The sequence below is a fragment of the Euprymna scolopes genome, chromosome 14 (genome assembly GCF_053919585.1).
Source record: "Euprymna scolopes isolate OS-2025 chromosome 14, ASM5391958v1, whole genome shotgun sequence".
NCBI lineage: Eukaryota > Metazoa > Mollusca > Cephalopoda > Sepiida > Sepiolidae > Euprymna > Euprymna scolopes.
The window spans coordinates 97,161,290-97,182,759 of record NC_136495.1 but is presented as its reverse complement, the minus strand read 5'-3'; the positions used below and the strand labels follow the sequence as shown (position 1 = coordinate 97,182,759).

At 30.1% G+C, this 21,470-nt stretch overlaps 1 protein-coding gene across 6 annotated transcripts in view; it reads right to left on the bottom strand.

Moving 5' to 3' along the window:
- Positions 1-6,160: 6,160 nt before the first annotated feature.
- Positions 6,161-21,470, bottom strand: part of LOC145293181 (C2 domain-containing protein 5-like) — a 186,975-nt gene continuing 171,665 nt past the window's right edge. For all 6 annotated transcript variants that reach the window (XM_080139658.1, XM_080139660.1, XM_080139657.1 and 3 more), the window contains one exon: positions 6,161-10,539. In XM_080139658.1, coding sequence (XP_079995784.1) covers positions 10,354-10,539 — 186 coding nt within the window. In that variant the 3' untranslated portion in view covers positions 6,161-10,353. The remainder of the gene's footprint in view (positions 10,540-21,470) is intronic.

Here is a 21,470-nt window from a genome sequence, read left to right as displayed (position 1 = left end):
ACTAAAATTTAAAGCGTGTTGGAATATGAGTAAAAATCTTTTCTTTTATGTACATGCAGATTTGTAATTTATACAGTTGATTTATAATTCCTAGTGTTTTTGTTTTACTATTTTTTCACATACTAATAAAAGGTTTTATGATAAAAATCCATTTTTTTTTTTTGTAAAAATACAAATAAATATTTAATCATACAATCCCAAGAAAAGGGCAGAATGAAAAAAAAAAAAAAGATAAAAAGACAATTCCTGAAGATATTCTTTTTTTTTTTTCTTTCTTTCGTGAGTACTAAGCAAGGAATTATGGTTTCTGAAGCCAAAGAAGCATTTAGTATAGAATCTATTTTCTGATGCTTCAAAAGATTTTCATAAACAAAGAAGCTTGATGATATTTTTAAACCAACATGTAGGTAGAAAGTGAATACTTATGATCCCAATCCCCTGTCTTATCCTCCTCTCTCCTTTCCCAAAAAGTTGTGGAGGTTTACAGTGAAACATCAGTATATATATCTTGGATCTTTAGTAAGCATAACTCCTTAATCTAGTAAGTTTAGAAGAAAAATTCCACAACCACCATTTTTTTTTTTTCGTGGAAATTTGAAGGAAAAACAAAATAAACTCAATTGTGAAAAAATATCTATTATATTTGCAACACTAATCTGATAGAATTTAAAAATATTGCTCAAATTATAATTTGGTTGCGGGATTTTTGTAAATTACACTACCTTCATTTTTTTGCATGGTCAATTTATTAATAATCTTATTAATTAATCTTTGCTCCTGTATGATACAAATTTTCTGATATTTAGCTAATTGTAAATTACTGATTTGAAAAGACATTTTTATCAATTGTGCAGCTAAATATTCAATACAAGACTGTTTCGATTAAATCTTCAGGAAATGTTAAGATTATAAAACCAGTATGCCATCTCTCCAAATAGCTTAAGATTTTATCAAAATATTTTTAAACCGTTTCGATTCAGAATTGATTTTGTTTTTCTGAAAATATTTCTATTATTGGTAAAGGAAGGCAATTTACGACGTCAGTGCTCAATACTAAAGTAGAGCAAGTAGACTACAGAATCTACTTTTGTATAAGTAGCATCACCTGAAGAGGTCTCTACTGACTTGTAACTGGCTGGCCAAAACAAGCACATGAATGTGTAGCGACATATAAATTTTTATCTAAAACAAATAAGTGTATATATATATATACATACACACGCACACTTTTTATTCTTCCTGCTGACTTAATATTTAAATGAAATATTTAATAAATAAAATTAATCTATATATATAAAAGCGAAAATGTATGTATGTACGCTTTTCCTCGATGTCCACAAAAGGCTTCTTTCAGAGAAGCGCTTGCTCGGTTCACAACTTCTTAAAACTTTTTATATCATCTATAAATTGTAATATCTCAGAGTTACCCACGGAGCTCGCCTGTCTATTTAATTTTATTGACTTTCAAACGTTAATTATTCGACATTTTCCGCATCGGCACGCGTTACATTCGGTTTTCGGTATAAAAAAAAAGCGAAACTCGACTCTATTCACAGGCCGAAAGCCAGTTGTCTCAAGAGAGCTAAGTAACGTTTGTTCACTGTCGACTTCGTCATATCAGACTGTTGCTTTCATTTCGCTCCTCCTAATAAACAGGTAGCGGATTTTTAAAAACAAACCGATTTATTCACCTCATTCAAAACTGTCCCGCACAAAATCGTAACTGCTGAATACCTATCGCCGTCACATCAATCAAAAACGCGCACCTGTTTTTTTTTAAACACTTTACTATTTTCCAACTGCGCGTCGTGAAGGCTTCGTTTTTTTTTCACATACCCCCAAAAAACACCCGGGCAACGCCGGGTACCCCTCGCTAGTAATTAATAAAAGAAAAATACATCCCAAATAAAAGGGTTGCTGTAAATAAACAAAGGGGAGGTAAGTCCATCAACACTCAGACAAGCATAACAATTAAATACCACAGAATCGCTAATAAAAAAAAAAAAAATAAACAATAGATCTATCACACCCACACACATATATAAGAGGATGTGTAGATTTATTTGAATTTATTATATATATCCTTTGACTGCTAGCCTCTGGAATTCCTTCCCAGTATCAACATGCATAAATTTAAATGTAACTGAACAAATATCTTCTTGCACAACTCTCGACTTGGGATGCCCTCTACAAATATATCCTCTAATTCAATAGTTCCTTATGTCTCAATTTATTTATGCCTTGTTTGGGGTAAATAAAAAAATTTTTTAAAACTTTTCGTAATATTAATCGGTACCATTTCAACAAATTTAAATCTTTTCAAGTGAATGATCACACTATTTTATATATTGTCTTATGAATGTAGCATATGGCATAATCACGCTGACACAATTGATTCTTGTTAAACCAAAGTTAAGCATCATTGAGCCTGGTCAGTACTAAAATGGGTGACCATTTAGGAATACCAGGTGCTGTATGTAGTCTCTGCTTGTCTCAGCATTGTTTCCAATTATCCTGGACTTCTTGCCACTCGATTTAAGCAGTGCTAATGCAGGAGAGGAGTGGTTAAGGATTATACAATCTTTGCTTCACAATTCAGCATGTGTCATCCATCATTCCTAAAGGATTATCAGATGGTCCTCACCGTTTTGATGGACTAACATCCCTCCTCCTCCCTATGAATATATGTGCTTCCCATATGGAGGTATCACACTAGTGAAAGGAACAAGATTACCACTTAACGACAACTTTATTTTCTTTAATTGCAAGTTTGTTGCATAAAAAAACTTTATATACAGCAGGTTTGGTTGAATAATGGAGGTTTCTCGTTTTTGAATTTTCTTAAAAATAATTATATACTAAAATACTTATGAACAAGAAACAACCCAATATTAAAATAATTTTTAATACAGGTACTAATACATTAGACACATTCTGCAAATAAAAACAATAAATGAATTTGACAAAATAAATATAATTAAACAAAATTAATAAATAAACAATAAACTCTACTATACCCTCTTCTTTCTTTCTTCCATGCCAAAACATTCAACAAAATTTAAAAAATCACAAAGAGAATTGTAAAAAAAAAAAAAAAAAAAAAAAAATGACAAAAAACAAAAAAGCTACTTCTAATAATCACAAAGATCCAAAGCGCTAAAAAAAAATGGCTGAAATAAAAATACTTGGAGCCATATTATCCCATCTACCACCCAAAATTTTGCTCACTGTGTTGGGGACATTACTAAGAAAATCAAACAAGAAAATTCAAACCAAACCTATATATCGTCGTCAGCAGAACTCTGATACAAGTATACATTTTGCTCATTAAGATTGACCAGCCCAAGCCATGTGTTTTAGGTGATCTATGAGGCGTAACTTCATGTCACATACACTTCAGATGTCACCATTCGCTGCAGCAAACATGTGCTTGACATGCAGGTTCAGGAAGGTATCTTGCAGCAGATTGCCGGTATACCATTTCATGGAGTACCGCCTTGTCGCCTACCCACCAGGCAAGTTTATTCGGGGGGGGGGGGGGGTGCATCTTCTCCAGAGAATTAAAACTTGCTCGCAGATACCAACCTAGAAATTTGTATTTTTATATATATATATATATATATATATATATATATATATATATATATGAGAGAGAGAGAGAGTGGTGCATTACATTACAATCATAAAAAAAAGAAACAAATTCACAATCATGACTAGTGCTAATTTAAAAAATTTATTTTTAAATTATTTTACTTATATATATAGCAAATATATCTGAGTGTGTCCAGATATTCTGCTAGTTGTGTTATGAAATAGAAAGATCTATATTTTAATTTAATTGAAAATAAAAAGCTTCACTTTTTATATTTTATGAATGTTAGTGACCATCTAAAAACCTAATATGCATTGCTCATTGATCTGATAGTTTTATCCTTGTTATCATGTTTGGTAGAAGGTGACAATGATCAAGTGCTTAACAAGATGGACTGACGACCTGGGTGTCCCCAAGTTTGAATCCAGTTCGTTTCACAAAACTCATTTTCACTTAGGATGTCAACATTCTCATGGTCTCTCCCATAACTACCTGATGTCTTTCTAGAAAGTATTCTGACTAGAAAATTATCAGGGAAACCAGTGCCAACAATATAATCTTGGGATTCATGTGCTGATGATAATAACTTGTTTAACATCCATTTTACATGCTGGCATGCATTTGATGGCTTTTAGAAATTGACTTACAAACTAACCTATCTTAAGTGAGGTTTTTATCCTTCAGGTTTATTTTTATCACTTCCTTCCATATTTAAATTAGTCTGCTCTTGTAAACTGAACCTGCTACCTCAGCTGTTCTACATCCAAGAACTCTCATCCATTCTTTTAATGTGACCATACCATTGAAATCTCCTTTCTTCTTCACATATTTCTCTGTACTGTTCGGATTGAATCTTCCTCTGAGGTCATAAGAACTAAGTTTTGTTTTTGTTTTGTTTTTTCTAATGGAAATCACTCAATACAAGGCATGAAGCCACGTGATGTAAGGAGTTAACAAGAACGCAAGCTGATTATTGCAAAAACAGGAGATGCCTATTGACCTTAGTTTTGAAAAGACCAAGGCTGTAAGTAGAAGGAAAACAGTGAGCAGGAACAGAATTCCACAACCTTTGCAATCTTTCTTTTGAAAAGAAGCTCTTCAAATAGGAAGCTATATAACAATGTGGTATTAAAACAACATAATTGATGGAGATCTCTAGACCAACATGTCAAACAAGTTGGAACAAAGGAAGTAGTGAATAGATCAAACTATTCTGAGAAACACGGGCCATAATAGTATTAGACAAAAAAAAAAACTGAGATTACCTTTAAGCTTCAGATTCTCTTATCATTTCTCTCTCTGATTGGTCAAATTTCATTTCCATATTTCAATAGGTTAATCATTAAAAACAGGCAATCTATTTTTTTTTTTTTTTTTCTTAGGAGTCACTTATCAAAGTCTGAAGGCCACTCGAGGATAAGGGTTAATGAATGTATGGTGATAGTGTAGTAATCGTTAATAGTGTAAATTGAGTAGAATTTAATTATTTATGGGGACAGCTCCTCAAAAACTTGTTTGCATCGGACTTGAAGGCTACCATCTGGTATTCAAACAGGAAGCATTTCACAAGTAGGCAGTTCTGGGAAAGAAGCTTTATTCATGGAATCTGTGTTTAGATTTAGGCACAGATAGAGAGTGGAGGAAATCGTATATAGTAGCTGCAGCTAGTTGAGTGTTTTTTGTGAAAATTTGACAATTTCTAAGTTCTATTATGCAAAATGTTATTAAAAAAAAAACTTTGTAAAAAGAAATTTTTTCAAGCCATCTTAATTAAGAAATAAATCTAAAAAAATAAAAAATATACATTCCCAAACACCGTTATTATATATATATATATATATATATATATATATATATATATATATATATATATTTTTTTTTAATCGCATCCACAAATTTAAACATCTGCATCAGCATCTCCAAGAACGTTAACTTTTTATCTGTTTTATTCATTCTTGACTCAAATAGTTTGTAAACTGGAATCTACATAAACTTTTCAAATAATTTCTACAAACTTCTGATCCAGAAACAAGGAATCTACATCGACTGAAATATCATTTTAAAAACTTGGAGATTATTGCTGTTTGAATCCTATAGTTTTACCCCCAAAATTAAAGTAAAAGAAAAGCTAAATTTCAAATTAAAACTTGAGTACATATTCATATTTTTAACATTAAATTAAAAAATACACATGGAAAATAATATTGTAAATGTAGGATGTCAATTTCAAATACATTTTTGAAAACATTAATACTAAAGAGGTGCAGTGAAAAAGTGCAGTTTTCATGTATGATTGCTAATTTATATATATATATATATTTATTACATCAAGCACTGTTGAAGCAAATACTGAAAATAGATACACAAAATAATATATAAATAGATATTAGATAAAATACTAAGAGAATATATGTAAATATTTAGAATAATTTCTCTTTTTAAAACTTTCTTACCAACTGAATTATTATGAATAAGGCTAATTAGGATATCATTTCTACAATAGATAAAATCAAAATTTCAGTCAAAATATTGATATCTACTAATTAAAAAGATCAAAGTAAAGCAAGGAAAGGAAATAAAATCTTTATTGGATTTAATGTTTGACCATCTTATATCATATCAACACTTTTGAGGTTATTTTTGATACATAATACTTATATATGATTCATATAATACAAAATTTGCTAATTACTTATGAACAGAGAAAAAATTATAATTCATATTTTTTTTTCACTGAGATTACTGGCAGCATAAATAGTTGATATCGACGGCTCCATAGTTCATGGCTAAAAGATTCAGTCACCTACACTTCATCTTTGTCTGATTGGCCTAACAACTTAATTTGAAAGTAGTTTGAAAGAATGAGTTCGAGATTTTTGTCAATAAGAATTTAAAATGTTTTCTTTTTTAATCAATCATTGAAAAATGTCATCAATCTTTATTACTTCTACAATGTTCATTTTGAGTTCTTGACATTAAATAATTATTAGACCCCATCATTTATTGCCTTGTTACTCATAAAATAATTTGAACTTGTTTTATAGATCAAAGGTTTTAAACAATTACCACTGAAAAGTCAGCAATTGTAACCAAGTCAACACTGGCATCCTAAGATTCGAACATTTGAACTATTAGTGGAATTTTTGTATTTAAATAGATATTTTGTGCATATGAAAAAAAAATATATATTAATCTCTACGATTCAGTTTATGATTAAAAAAAAAAAAAATCAGTTCGGCAGCAAATCTCAGACATGGATTGTATAAATTGTTTTTCTTATCCTGATGATACAATTTCAAAACACAATCGGAAGGAGCTTGTTGCAAAAGTCTGTAAAATATGTTAAACTAATTAACAGAAGAAAAAAAAATATGTACAATTATTTCATAACATGATTTTTAAGTCAATATTTATACAATTTTATTTTTTTATTTTGAACTGGCTGAAAAAAAGTTTCAGTGAGGTTTGAACTTACAGCTGTTCCATCAAAAACGTCCTTAAAATGACTAATTTCTACAACTAAAATATTTCTCTTGGAGTTAAAATTTTAGAAAGAATGCTGATAGAAGACAGAATACTGTGATTTTATCATAGAAACTAATTTAGAAACGTTTTGAACTTCATTTCAAAATTTAAAACAAGAAATAAAATATTTAGAAAGAAGTTGAAATTTATACTGCCAAGAAATAACTGATAACAGCTGTTGATTGGCTATTTATAAGTTGTAGAAAGTTGCATTTGTCATCTAAAAAAAAAAAAAAATGGTTCTTATTTAGAAGTCAACCTAATTAAAAAAAAAAGAAAATATAAACAAATCTTTATGATGTACGTACCCATCATAGAACAAAGATGTCATATTCTAAAAATCATGTAAATAGTAAAAAAAAACAACAAAAAAAGAAAATCAAATTCTTTGATGAGTGTGACGAGAGCCTTCATGTTTTTGAATGAGTTAAAATTTAAGAATAATAACTCAATTTGACTGAAATTTTTGTTTATATTCAAAATTATTAATTGCTCAAAATCATAAATTTTAATTTTCTTAGTTAAAAAAAGATATTTGATCAATTTTCGTGATTTTTTGAATATGACATCTTTGCTCCATGAAGAGTACATATATCAAAAATTTTTTGTATTTTTATTCTTTTAATTAAATAGAATTCTAAATAACAGAAAAAATAATTTTTAATAGAAAAAAATTATAGTTTCCATTATTTGTAGACTGCTATCCTCATTTTGATTGTTATAATTTGTTTCAAACATTAAAAAAACAAAACATTTGATGCAGAGTGCAGAGAATTAAATATGACTAGAACAATCAAGACAAGGATAAGAGACCAAATCTAAAAGATAAAGCAATGTAAAAAACAAAATTCATAAAGAATGTTTCAATCCAGTTATTAATTGTTATTTGAAGGGAGAGAAATAGAAAAAATCAAGCAGATTATTTGTTAATTGTCAAAAATCATTACTTCTTTTTAGAAAATAAATGAATGTTTATTTTTCTAGAAAATAAAAACAGAACATTTTTTTAAGTGCCACATTTTAAAATAGAAACTTGATTCTTGTACAGTTATGATACTTATTCTCAGAAAACATGAATGTATGATTTAACATTTATACATCACATTTTTTTATAAAACATTTTTACAAATAAATAAAGTTAGTCTTTCATTCAAATTGATTAAAAAAATTCTAAAAATCATACAAAGGGACATTTGTTAAGATGCTAACTTTTCAGCTTTAATTTTTAAAAGTTTCAAAATGGGAATAAAATGATATTAAACAATTAAAATCATCATTAAGTTTTGTTTTTATAAAAAAACAAACAAACAAACCTCAAACAAAAACTGAAAGACATCCTAATGAAACAATTTTCAGTGCTTCTACATTATACAAACGAAAAAAAAATTGAATTTCAAATAAAACAAATGATAATTGTCAGACTACAAATAGTAACATATTAAGAGATTTCGAAAACAAGGTAAAAAAAAATTATTATTAATGAAAAACTTTATATGGGTAATACAGTTTTGTCTCATTTTGAATTATGTTTGTCATGTGACGTAAGCGACAGAACTTAATTATCTCCCCTGTCAACTTATTTCTTTTTTAATAAGCATAATACAATGATTTCACTTCCTTTCATAAATTTCTTTTTTCATTAGCAATTATTTTTCTACGTTATCATTTTCATAAGTTTTTTGATATGTTATTATTTGAAACCTAACAATTATGTAGATACCATTTGTTTCACTTGAAATTCAATATTTTTTCATTTGTGTAATATAGAAACGCCTAAATTATTTCCTTTCACACTTGTTTGCCCTTCAATTTTGAACTAATACAAAAAATATCTTCAGTGAAAAGAAAAGTAGAGAGAAATTTTTTTTTATAAATGCAAATAATTCAGATTATATTTCTTTTTTTTTTTTTTGATAGATTAAAAAATATATAACAGTAAAGGCTAGAAAGAAAGTTTTTTTAAATTTATCTAAGCCAAAATTTTCATGAAAAAAACAAAAAAAACATTGGTTTATTTAAATATTAATTGCTAAACTGTTAACTAGGAAGATATTTTTTGACTAGATTTATTAATCCATTTGTTTGCTTCTTGATTAGACATCATTGCACTTTGAAATGATTTTTGTAAATGACGAAAACAAAGAATGTTTCTGTTTATGAATGACTACAAACAAAAGTTCATTGAACTTACTATTTTTTTTTTTTCAAGAGAAAAAAAAAGTAAAAATCATCAAAAATGTTTTTGAAAAAAAAAAAGGACTCAAAAAAAATTAAGGAATTTATACTTTTTACAAAAGGAATTACAGCAAAAAAATTTGGCAATTTTTTTAGTAGACATTTTAGGGCAATAAAAAAATCATGCAAACGTTTTACATGTAATTCTTAAATTGAGAAAACAAAATAACAAAAGAATGTGGTTCTTCACCAAAATGTAAAATCATTATTGCCAAAACGAGTCAGTTAAAAGAAAGAAATGAAAGTAGGGTGCTTATTCAAACTGGCACTTACAGTGATAAACAAAAATGAAGAAAAACTTTTATCCTATATTTACTTGTCATGGAATGAAGATGGTATATTCCAAAAATCACAAAAATTGATCAAGTATTTTTTTTTTCTATTTACATAAAACAAATTTGTCTATTACCGATAAGTGAAAACTGAAGCCATTAATAGTAAAAAAACATGTGATGTTATTAAATTATTGTTGAAATGAAAATCAGTTGTTCACTGGTACTTTTTTCGCTATTTTTACCCCGTCATCGGCACAGAATAACATTTGATTTTCTTGAATTAAAAAATTATTTTTTAAAATGCTGGATGAAATTATGTGATTTTTGGAATATTTCATCTTCGTTCCTTAACTAGTATGTACATCATATAGACTTTTCTGTATTTTCTTTAATTTTAATTGCCGTCACAACTACAAATCTGAATAAGCACTGATAACAGAATAAAAAGTAGCTTTGTATCAAAACAAAACAAATAAGATGTTAATGAAAATGATAATCTGTGTCTAATTACGGTTTAGGCAACAAAGTGCAGATTTTGTAAAGTTTCATTGATGATCTCAGCTCCAAACGATACAGAAAAAAAAAAAAAATGGTGGATTCATTAAAAAAGAAAACAGTAAAAAAACAATGGGTTTGGCTGCTATGTCATCATGAGATTTGGTCAAGGCTGTTTGATGAATATTTTGAATGAAAAAGATTTGATCACTTTGTTGTTGTCGACCTCTCTCATGAGATCACGGGTGAATCTGATAAAGGTCGTGGGGTGCTGCTGCCACTGACGCTCGGATGAGCTGCTAGGTCCGCGCGACTACCTCCTCCACTACCACAGCTGGCTTGAGTCAATTCTGGTGGGAGGTCAAATGAGTACAAAACATTGACAGCATCTCCGCTCACATTTATAAGACATTGGCACTGAAAATATGCGAAACAAAGAAAAAAATGTCAACATTGATCTCCTTAAATAGTCTGTGAGGAAAAGCTAATAAAGGGAAATAAATCTTCATGAACATTCTTTGCTTTGACCATGTGCATGTTTGAAATAAAAATGAAAAATCACAAAATCGAATTTCTATTAAAAAGATATTATCTACTTAATTTTTTATGTCAGATTCAACTAAAAAGCAATATTATCTACTTAATTTTTTATGTCACAATTAGTAACATTTATTTTTATATAAAACATGTTCTTTCATGATTTCATGATTCACCATTAAAATGCAACAAGATAGACTGCAGTTACTTCCCCTGCTAGCATACAAACGCGACTGTTTATTATTAAAGTATAGCAGGGGAGGGTAGAGCAGTAGCTCTAGATATATCTAAGGCTTTTGACAGGGTATGGCATGGTCTTCTCAGAAAAATCAGATCATACGGTATCACTGGAAGAATCTTTAACATAATTAAATCCTTCTTAGATAAGAGAAAAATCCAGGTTGTCATCGATGGTCGTACATCCAAACAATATGATATAAATGCGGGAGTGCTCCAGGGAGTCTATCCTTCAACCTCTATTATTCCTAATATTTATAAATGACCTCCCTGACAAAATTTTCTGTGAGATAGGTATATATGCTGATGACACCACTCTCTATAACCGACACGACAGGAAAACAAAGGAACACATATCTAGAAAAATGGCAAAAACACGAGAGGATGACCTCCGGTCTGTAGTGGAATGGGGACAAAAATGGATGGTCACATTTAATGCTGCTAAGACTAAACTTGTTTCCTTCAATAACTACAAGAAACCTTCTCTACCACCAATAGCAATGGCCAAAGACTCTTTATCTGAAAGTACATCTTTTAAACTCCTCGGCCTAACGTTCACAGGAACCATGAGTTGGAAAAATTACATTGAGAGCATTGCCAGAAACGTTGCGAAAAAGGTAGGTTCTCTCTACTAACGCCTAAAAGTATCCTGTACCTCTATAAGGCCACCATTTGCCCATGTATGGAGTATTGCTGTCATATTTGGGCTGGTTCATCTGCTTCTAGTCTCTCACTCCTAGACAGGGTTCAAAAGAGAGTCACCAACCTAATAAGTCCTGAACTGTCATCTAAGCTTCAGCCTCTGTCCCATCGACATAATGTAGCATCCCTCTGCCTGTTCTACAAGTATTTCAGTAGTGAATGCTCTGATGAACTGCAAGCACTTATGCCCCCTCGACGTAAATACCCCCGACAAACCTGACAAGCAGCAAAATCCCATCCCTTCACAATTGAGATCCATAGATGTAAGGCGGCCTTCTACTCCAGTAGTTTCTTCCCCAGAACTGCTGGACTTTGGAATTCCCTTCTGAGTTCCTGCTTACCCAACTGTACTGACATGCAGAAGTTCAAGTGTAACGTGAACCGACATCTTGCTGCCCAACTCCCCACATAGTACCCCTGTAGCTTATGTCCCTGATAGTAGCCCCCTACAGCAAAGTGGCAATGTTCCTTGTTTTGGGGTGAAATTGCAATTAAAAAAAATAAATAAATAAAATAATTTGCAATTTATTTCAAAAACTATTTTCATTGATTAATTTTTTACTTTATCATTTTTCTTAAATTTTATATATTTTACTAATTTTGACATAACAATTAAGTTTGTTTTTTTCCTTTATTAATCCATGGTCATAAAAGCATTAGCAATAGACCGAGGCTACTAAGCTAATTAGGGAATGCATAAAAATTAGGAACATCATGATAGTTAGCCAATATAGAACTCTGAAATTGTAACAATGATACATGTTTATTCACACAATTCTGAAGGCAGCATGTTCAGAACTGCAGAACACAATGTGAAAGGAGATCACCAATACTTCTGAGTAAATACTAATGTGACTATGCAAAGGGTCTAATGTGAATGTATATCATCGCAGGTTTGGTCTGTTCAGCCGAAACACAAGGCGGTATTAAAGCACTGCGGTGAAGCAAGAACCATAAAATAATCAGTAGGCAACAGAAGCAACTGTTACATTCTGGTGAATAGACAACAGATCTAATCCAAGCAGATCATATACTCTGGAGGGAACAAGGTTACGGCAGGGAATATGTAGTATATATTTGATGGCACAACTCGCAAGAGAATCAGAAAACACCTTGCCAACTCTGGCAAACTCTAGGGACCCATATTCCAAATGGGGACAAATCGTCTTGTAATGTGTACTTAGCAAATATAATTCATAAGGAATTTGGTAGCTTAGGATATGCAACACGTAAAGCTCTCTATTAGCCTAATTGGATATATAAAACAAGTCGTTAAACTCAAGCTTGCTATATATTATTAGTTGTAGATAGTTATGTTATTTCAAGAATGGCATGAATGAGACTTGAAACCAAATCCAAATTATAAGTATATAACATTAGTTTTAACTGAAATTCAATATTTCAATTTTCATTCTTATTTTGAACAAGTCCCCATTTTCTTTTGTATAGCAGAGATTGTTGCAATAAATATCATCCATTTATAATTCTTTACTAAATGTTAATGTTTTTAAAAATCATTTGATATTTACTTGTATTCATCATATTTTAAATTTGGTCATTACAACTCATTTGTGATTGTCCAAAATTTCTCCTATATTAAAAATACAAAAAAATATATGTACCTATCACAGAACAAAAAGATCATGTTCCAAAAATCATGTAAATTGATCAAGTAGGCTTCTTTTAATATAGAAAATCGTTTTTATGATTTTAAATGATTAATGGCAAATTGTGGCCATTATAAGGCTGAAAACAAACAAAAAAGTTCGAATTGATTTATCTCCCTTTGTTTTTTTTCAATGTGATGGAGTGAGACACTATCCTTAACTTCTCATAAAATTTGATTTTCTTAAAAAAAAACAAAAAACTACTTGATCAATTTATATAATTTTTGGAATATGACATTTTCGTTGAGTCACGGATATTATTTTGTTTAACATGAAGGAATTCTGCACAAAAATCGAAAATGCTCTAGGCAGGTTGAAATTCATCAATATGAAGTTTTGGCAATTTTTACACACTTTTCTTAAGGAATAAAAAGGAATGACTACACAACAATTTGTAATAAAAATATATATACACACACATTTAAAAGGAATGACTACACAACAATTTGTAATAAAAATATATATACACACACATTTATATTATATTATATATATATATATATATATATATATATATATATGAGGGGCGGTAGCACTCTCTATATAGGGATGGCCCGTACACGCCTATATACGCCTACAAAACAAAACTATCCAAATCTCAACTAAAATCAACTTATAAGTTTCAAAAAGCACATATTCTTACAGAGAAGCGTCTTACGAATCCAGCGAGTGTCAGAACGTCGGTTAAAATGTCAAAAGAGAGCAAAAAAAAAAAGGGTACAAAAATGGCCAATTGTTGTTCTTTCTTCTTTCTTCTTCTGCTTTCTTCTTTCTTTTGAGACGATGTATCTCGGTGTACGAACGGTCTCTGACAACAGTTCAAGCATCAATCGACTGCTCTTTACAGAGAAGTGCAGTGACCCATTGCTTTTTAGCTAACTCCATAATTAAATAAGATTACGTGCAATAACAAGTTTTAAACACTATATACCTAATGTAGACAGACCACTTCGAACACGGAACTTCTCTCAAAAGGGACAGCTCCAAATAATACACCGGATGCTCACAGACGTTCCAGTTTGCCAGTGGCCTATATTTCTTGGACGCTGAATATTTGAGGTGAACGTTAAGGTTTTTTCTTTAAACAGTAACCCACCAGCGTTAATGAAACCACAAAATCTTTATCTCAGTTGATCAAAATTGTTATAAGAGTAACCTATCAGCAAGTACGACGTCAAAAAACAATGTTATAAAAACAAATAATTCTTCAGATTTTGGACTGTAAAATATGTACAAAATGTCAATGCTGTGACCAGGATTCGAACCTAGGTTAGCACGGCCACAACGTGGGGTCCTAACCTCTAGATGATCACGGCTAACACTGACGTCTGTCGCTCTTGGCAGAAAGACACATGACTACTGTCAAACTATTGAAAAATAAGGGGGAAACTTGAAATTCTCACGCATGCGCAAAAATACACTATAGCAACCATTGTTAAATGCAGCTGAATCTCTTCGCTCGCTAAGAAAAGTAGATCAGACCAGTTCTTCTAAGAACTCACCAAACGCCAAAGGAAATAAGTTAAATTAACCGCAAAAGAAACTGCAAGAAAGTCATCTTCTAAGAACTCACTGGAAGCTGACCAAAAAGAATCAAAATCCAAGCCCTAGCCACAAAAATAACTAGATATTGTGGCTACTATACACAATCTACTAATAAAAACAAGTAAGTTTTCTAAAATAAACTACAATAAATTAACCAAGTAACCTCACACTGTCATTGATTAGGACTTCATATAAAGATAACAACTACACTATTGGTGTATATACCGTTCCACACTTTAACTATTGGTGACGGGGCAGTATCTCAATTCTACGAGAGTTGTCTTGCTATAAGATAAGTGATATTATAGTAAGATACACATAAGTGTTATATGTTTACATTTAATAAAAAATGCCAAAGTCAGCACGTAGTAAAAAAGCTCAGAGAAATATAGACTATGAAAAAAACAAAGTCAAGGTATTATCTGAGCAAAAAGAATACTATCAGAAAAATGCTGAAATAATAAAAATTAAGTATCATGCAAATCCTGAGGCAAAGAAGGCTGCCTCACGTGCTGACTCAAAAGCACGGTATAACAGGGATCCCGAGGGGAAAAAAACTGCCTCACGTGCTCTTTATAACAAAGAACCAGAAAAAAAGAAGGCTGCCTCACGTGCTGACTCAAAAGCACGGTATAACAGGGATTCCGAGGGAAAAAAAGCTGCCTCACGTGCTCTTTATAACAAAGAATCGGAAAAAAAGAAGGCTGCCTCACGTGCTGACTCAAAAGCACGGTATAACAGGGATCCCAAGGGGAAAAAAGCTGCCTCATGCACAAACTATTATAAATATAAATATCAAAAACTGCCAAATCTTTGCCAAAACGCCAAAGAATGAACCAAGAAAAATTTAATAGTGAAGGTATGAACATTTTAGAACTTTATAATACTCTAACTGTTTTATCAGAGAGGCGGTAGCACTCTCTATGTAATATAGAACCGATGGAGGACCAAGAGGCAACTCCTAAGGCCCAAAACCCAAAGACCTAAAACCCAGCAGGAAGCGACCTGCTACTAATGGAGGCGGCAATGAGCCGCCTCCTAAAAAAGACAATACTATCATGAATGTAAGTTTAAAAATAAGACTGTAAGTAAAAATACTAATTAACAAGAATAAAAAAGCATTGGAAATGCAAAAGGATATAGGGATGGTATGCCAAAAAGTATACAAACAAGATAGCTATGAATGGCTAGGCACATGGAAATAGAATTGCATCCAAAGTATAGCCCTATAGCTTTTTACAACCGTAATGATGGCACGGAATGAAGATTGGAGAAAAGCTATAGGGCTATACTTTGGATGCAATTCTATTTCCATGTGCCTAGCCATTCATAGCTATCTTGTTTGTATACTTTTTGGCATACCATCCCTATATCCTTTTGCATTTCCAATGCTTTTTTATTCTTGTATATATAAGAATAACAGTATAATTACATTCCAAGATCCAAATATTGGTTATTTTTTTATGCAAAACAGCTCCTCTAGCATATTACAATTCTTTACATTTTTTACAGATCCATTTCGTTATGCAAAAACAAATGTTTATTATTATGTCAATACCGTCTCTTTTCATACATATACTCTTCAGAAAAATTAGAAATTCTTTCTTAGGCAGAAAAAATACATGACAATATATATATTATATACGTTCTGCTATATTTAACATATATTGAACTTCTAAACAAAAAGTGAAACATAAGTGAAAACATTTTACCAAAACAGTATATATATATATACTAGAAGGAATACCTAACATTGCTCGGGATTGAATGAGAAACAGTATTATAATTTTTTCAATATCCTTATAACACTATACTACTTTCTTTTTTTTCTTACCCCCCCCCCCGTTTTGTTCGCTTATACAGTCAGAAGAAGCTAAAATTTTAGAAAACTGAATTAGTATCTGATGCATAAGATTCAAATTTCATTTAAATCAGATATATTTGAAACTTTCAGGCAGTTCTGACCCCTATAACGTACACAGAAAGAAAAAAAAACCTACATTACATAAAAATCAATCTTGGTCACAAAAAACACGCAAAACATTCACAAAAATCCAAACAAATCAGTTATTTTATATTTTTTCTGCCATTAAAAAGTTTGGTTTAAATAATTTTATTTAAAAGTTTTTACAATTATGTATTTCTTAATAGACAGGAGGGATCAGCATTTGAAATTCTTACTTATAACGTTGGTTTTTCATGTCTTGTAATTAATATAGCTATATTTTTATTTATTTTTATTATAATTATTATTAGTTTTATTAAAAAGTTTTATAAATATATAAAAAAAAAAAAAAAAACGCTCTCAGAAAGACACCCATTTATTCAAATATACAATACCCGACACCATAACGTTCAGTGCTGGACAAGGCACACACTCCTACTTAATTTGATACTCATAGTCTTTAAATCAGTAATAAGTACATTTCTCCTACCTCCATCAAAATAAAACTTATATAACTGGATTCACAATTAAATTTACTTTAAAATGGTGTTTTAATATTTTTGTTGCAATTTGTATATTCGAAGAAATCGCTATTTAAATCCAACTATTAACAACGAAACATGTCAGCATAGCATGCCCGCTGGTGGTAGATCGCTATTTGCAAATAAGCGGTTGGGGCGTGTTCACATAAATACTCGTAGTGAAAGTTGTACCCGTCGATAACGTTTTTAGTTAATTAGGGAAAAGAATCGTCTTTGGTACAGAATTTGAACACAATACGTACGTCTTTCCAGTCAAAAGTTAAAATATCTCAAAGTTAACACTTTGTAGTACAAAGATAAGTAAAGATAGAAACTGTTCAAACGCTATTTAACAGTGAAAATAATTTCTTTTGTCCTAAAATTTGAAAAGAATTGGATAAAAACTTTTTATGCTAAAGTCGTTAGAAATACTGACAGGCGCTTATAAGCATGTAATTTTGATACGTCATCACGCACACAAAAAAAGTCTGTAAATATGTGTTTGTCACCTAACGATTTAGAAAACATAAGTTTTAAATTATGAAAAGCAAAAGAATATTTAAAAATAAAAAAAAAATTCTTTGAAAAAGAATGACCGACAATGACCATGATTTTAAATAAGTTAAAACACACAAACCACTTATTCAGTTAAGTAAAAGAATAACTTTGATTGGGTTTGTTTTACAATCCACAGAGGTAAAAAAAAAGTGGCCAAAAACCAAATATATAACAAATAAATGTTACCAAAGGCAAGTACTCTTCTACCTACCTTGATAAATTTTTGGTGTTGTAAATGTTTATTCTGTTAAAAAAATCCAAGTAGTGTCGAGCATTACAGGAGACGAAGAAAAAAATGGTCGCATGTCTCTTGAAGTCTCAACAATGACTTAAAAATAAAAAACATACAAAATAGTGGTAGAAACTCACCCGATAATTATCACGGTAATTTGAAGCCGTTAAAATAAAATTTAATAATACTAATTAGTTTAATGTCCTTGAAAACATAATTGTAATCTGTACAAAATTTCCTTCCATTTGATATGCTACAAGCCATATTTTGTTAATAATTTCTTTGAATCGTGTCATGGTGGCCATCTTGGATTTCCTGGTTGCCATCTTTGATTTTTCACAGTGTAATGATGACAGTACATCAGAAGAACATTTTGCATGAGGATAAAGCCTTACCTCCCATTTTTTAAACTGTTTTTTTTTTTTTTTTATGATGCTTCTACTGGAAGCCGTTAAAATGAAACTTAATTATGCTAATTAGTTTAATGTATTTGATAACATAATTCTGATCTGTACAAAATTTCCTTTAATTTTATATGCTACAAGCCATATTTTGTTCATTTCTTTGAATCGTGTCATGGTGGCATCTTGGATTTCCCAGTTGCCGATTTGGATTTTTTCATGATGTTATAATGGTAAATGATAATGTCCATCAGAATAATACTTCCTATGATGATAAAGCCTTACTTACCATTTTTCTTAGCTGTTTTTATAATGTTTTTACTTAAAGCTGTTAAAATGAAGCTGAAATATGCTAATTAGTTTGTAAGTTGCCAAGTGAGATGGTCGTAAATAATGCCAGCTGAACCTTTATGGTATTATATGTTCCAAATTTCATCATAATATCGTTAAAAAATCTGAAGATAGTTTTTTAAAGATGAGTTAGTCTGTAAATTGTGCAAATTTCCTACCATTTTCAGTCACAAGCTTATATGCATTTGAATAGGACTGACTTAAGGCAAATTTTCCAGTGAACCACACATTCTTTGATACTTTAAATGGTTATAACTCCAGTTCTAATGGGATGATTGAAAAAAACTAAAGATATTATTTCTTTGTTTTTTATGCTCTTTTCAACAATGCTAGATTTGAGTTTATTCGATCTAAAGAAAAAAAAATGGTGTGGTATTACTATTTAAATATATTTTGTTTAAATATGTTTGTTTTGTTACTTACATTAAAACGTTTTAAAATTTGTAAAAGTTTTGTAAATATTTAATATTAAAAAAAATGTTTTGTAAATATATATATATATATATATATATATATATATATTTTTAAATCTTAAAACTTTGTAAATATATTTTTTTTTAAATCTTGCTTGCTAACATTCGACCATGTCTGCTGTGTGGTTGTGCCAATGTCAAGATCGAACCACCGGTGTCACTTGAAATGTGTGCCAGTTGTCATCTTCTGCTACAAGATCTCTATTCTTTACTTGGTCCAAATGGAGAAGCATTTTATGCTAAATTCATATGCAAAACTGATATCCCACTTTAAATTCTAAAATTTCTTTTTATCATTGTTTATTTTTTCAGCTAGGTTTTCAAGCTTATTCACACAATCGCCTAAAAAAATAGAATCTCATTTTTGGGGAAGAGGGAGGAACTTAGGATGTTAATCTATATTATATCTGTTCAACTTTATCTAAGAAATTACTGGACTGATCAGCCTGAAATTTTGTATGGACCATTGTCATTATGGTATCCATTTGATGCATAGTTAGGGATTAATATGAATTCATCACCACAATACCTCATTTAATCTCAGTAATCACTTCAAAATAATTTTTTTAGAAAACTAAAACTATTTGTATCATTTGGATTCTTCAGACTACTGTTCTCATCTTGAGAGTCATTTTCACATTTTAATCGATGTAAACTCCAACCTTCTTCAGGAATCTTTCTGCACAGAATTTACTTCATGGTGGGATACCATGCTCTTGACTGGATAGAGGTCCTAAGTAATTTGGAATTGTATTTTTTTTAAGTCGCAATTGTATTTTTTTAGTTTAGGACTGAACCATCAACCTTCAGAATATTACTTTACAACTGATTTTTTTACAAGTACTCTAATCATTGTGCCACGGTTCATTCAAAATTTCATGCAGATTCCCGAGTTCGACAAGATACACCTGAAAAAGGTTAGAAGTTACATCGACCAAAATGTTGTGAAAATGACACTCAAGATGAGAACAGTAGTCTGAAGAATACAAATAATACGACTAACCAATCCTCATCTCAAAATTTCAGAAATGTAAATGTAAAATGGATCAATATTATTGAATTATTTGGAACTATTTTGGAGATGAGCGATTTGTATGATTTTTATTTAATTTTTGGACTATTATCCTCATCTTCTAGTTGTTGTTTTTTTGTTTTTCACAACGTTTCGACCAATTATTCCTCTGGCCTTCGTTAGGTTAATCGCGACAGGATAGGAATGTCGAATCCTCCAACTACATCAACAGCAATTGCTGCCTTCTCACTACGGTTTGGTCAACTAATCGTCTGACCGGCTTTGGGTGTGATAGAAGCTGCTACCTCTAGACAATACTCACTGGAATCGTAGATATTCTGCATCTCTATCCACTGCACCACGGGCCACGAAGGGCAATCAAGGTTGGATTTTTTGCTCTTATAAATCCAATTGTTCTTCCAATTGTCAGATTGTTATATTATTGAATTAGTTTGGAATTAATTTGGAGATGAGTAAATTGTATAATTTTTGTATTTAATTATTTGTACTATTATATGAGTAAATTGTATAAGTTTTTAATTATTTCGACTATTATATGAGTAAATTGTATAATTTTTTATTTAATTATTTCGACTATTATATGAGTAAATTGTATAATTTTTTATTTAATTATTTCGACTATTATATGAGTAAATTGTATAATTTTTTATTTAATTATTTCGACTATTATATGAGTAAATTGTATAATTTTTCATTTAATTATTTGCACTATTATATGAGTAAATTGTATAATTTTTTATTTAATTATTTCGACTATCATGAGTAAACTGTATAATTTTTTATTTAATTATTTCGACTATTATATGAGTAAATTGTATAATTTTTTATTTAATTATTTCGACTATTATATGAGTAAATTGTATAATTTTTTATTTAATTATTTCGACTATTATATGAGTAAATTGTATTATTTTTTATTTAATTATTTGCACTATTATATGAGTAAATTATATAATTTTTTATTTAATTATTTCGACTATTATATGAGTAAATTGTATAATTTTTTATTTAATTATTTCGACTATTATATGAGTAAATTGTATAATTTTTTATTTAATTATTTCGACTATTATATGAGTAAATTGTATAATTTTTTATTTAATTATTTCGACTATTATATGAGTAAACTGTATAATTTTTTATTTA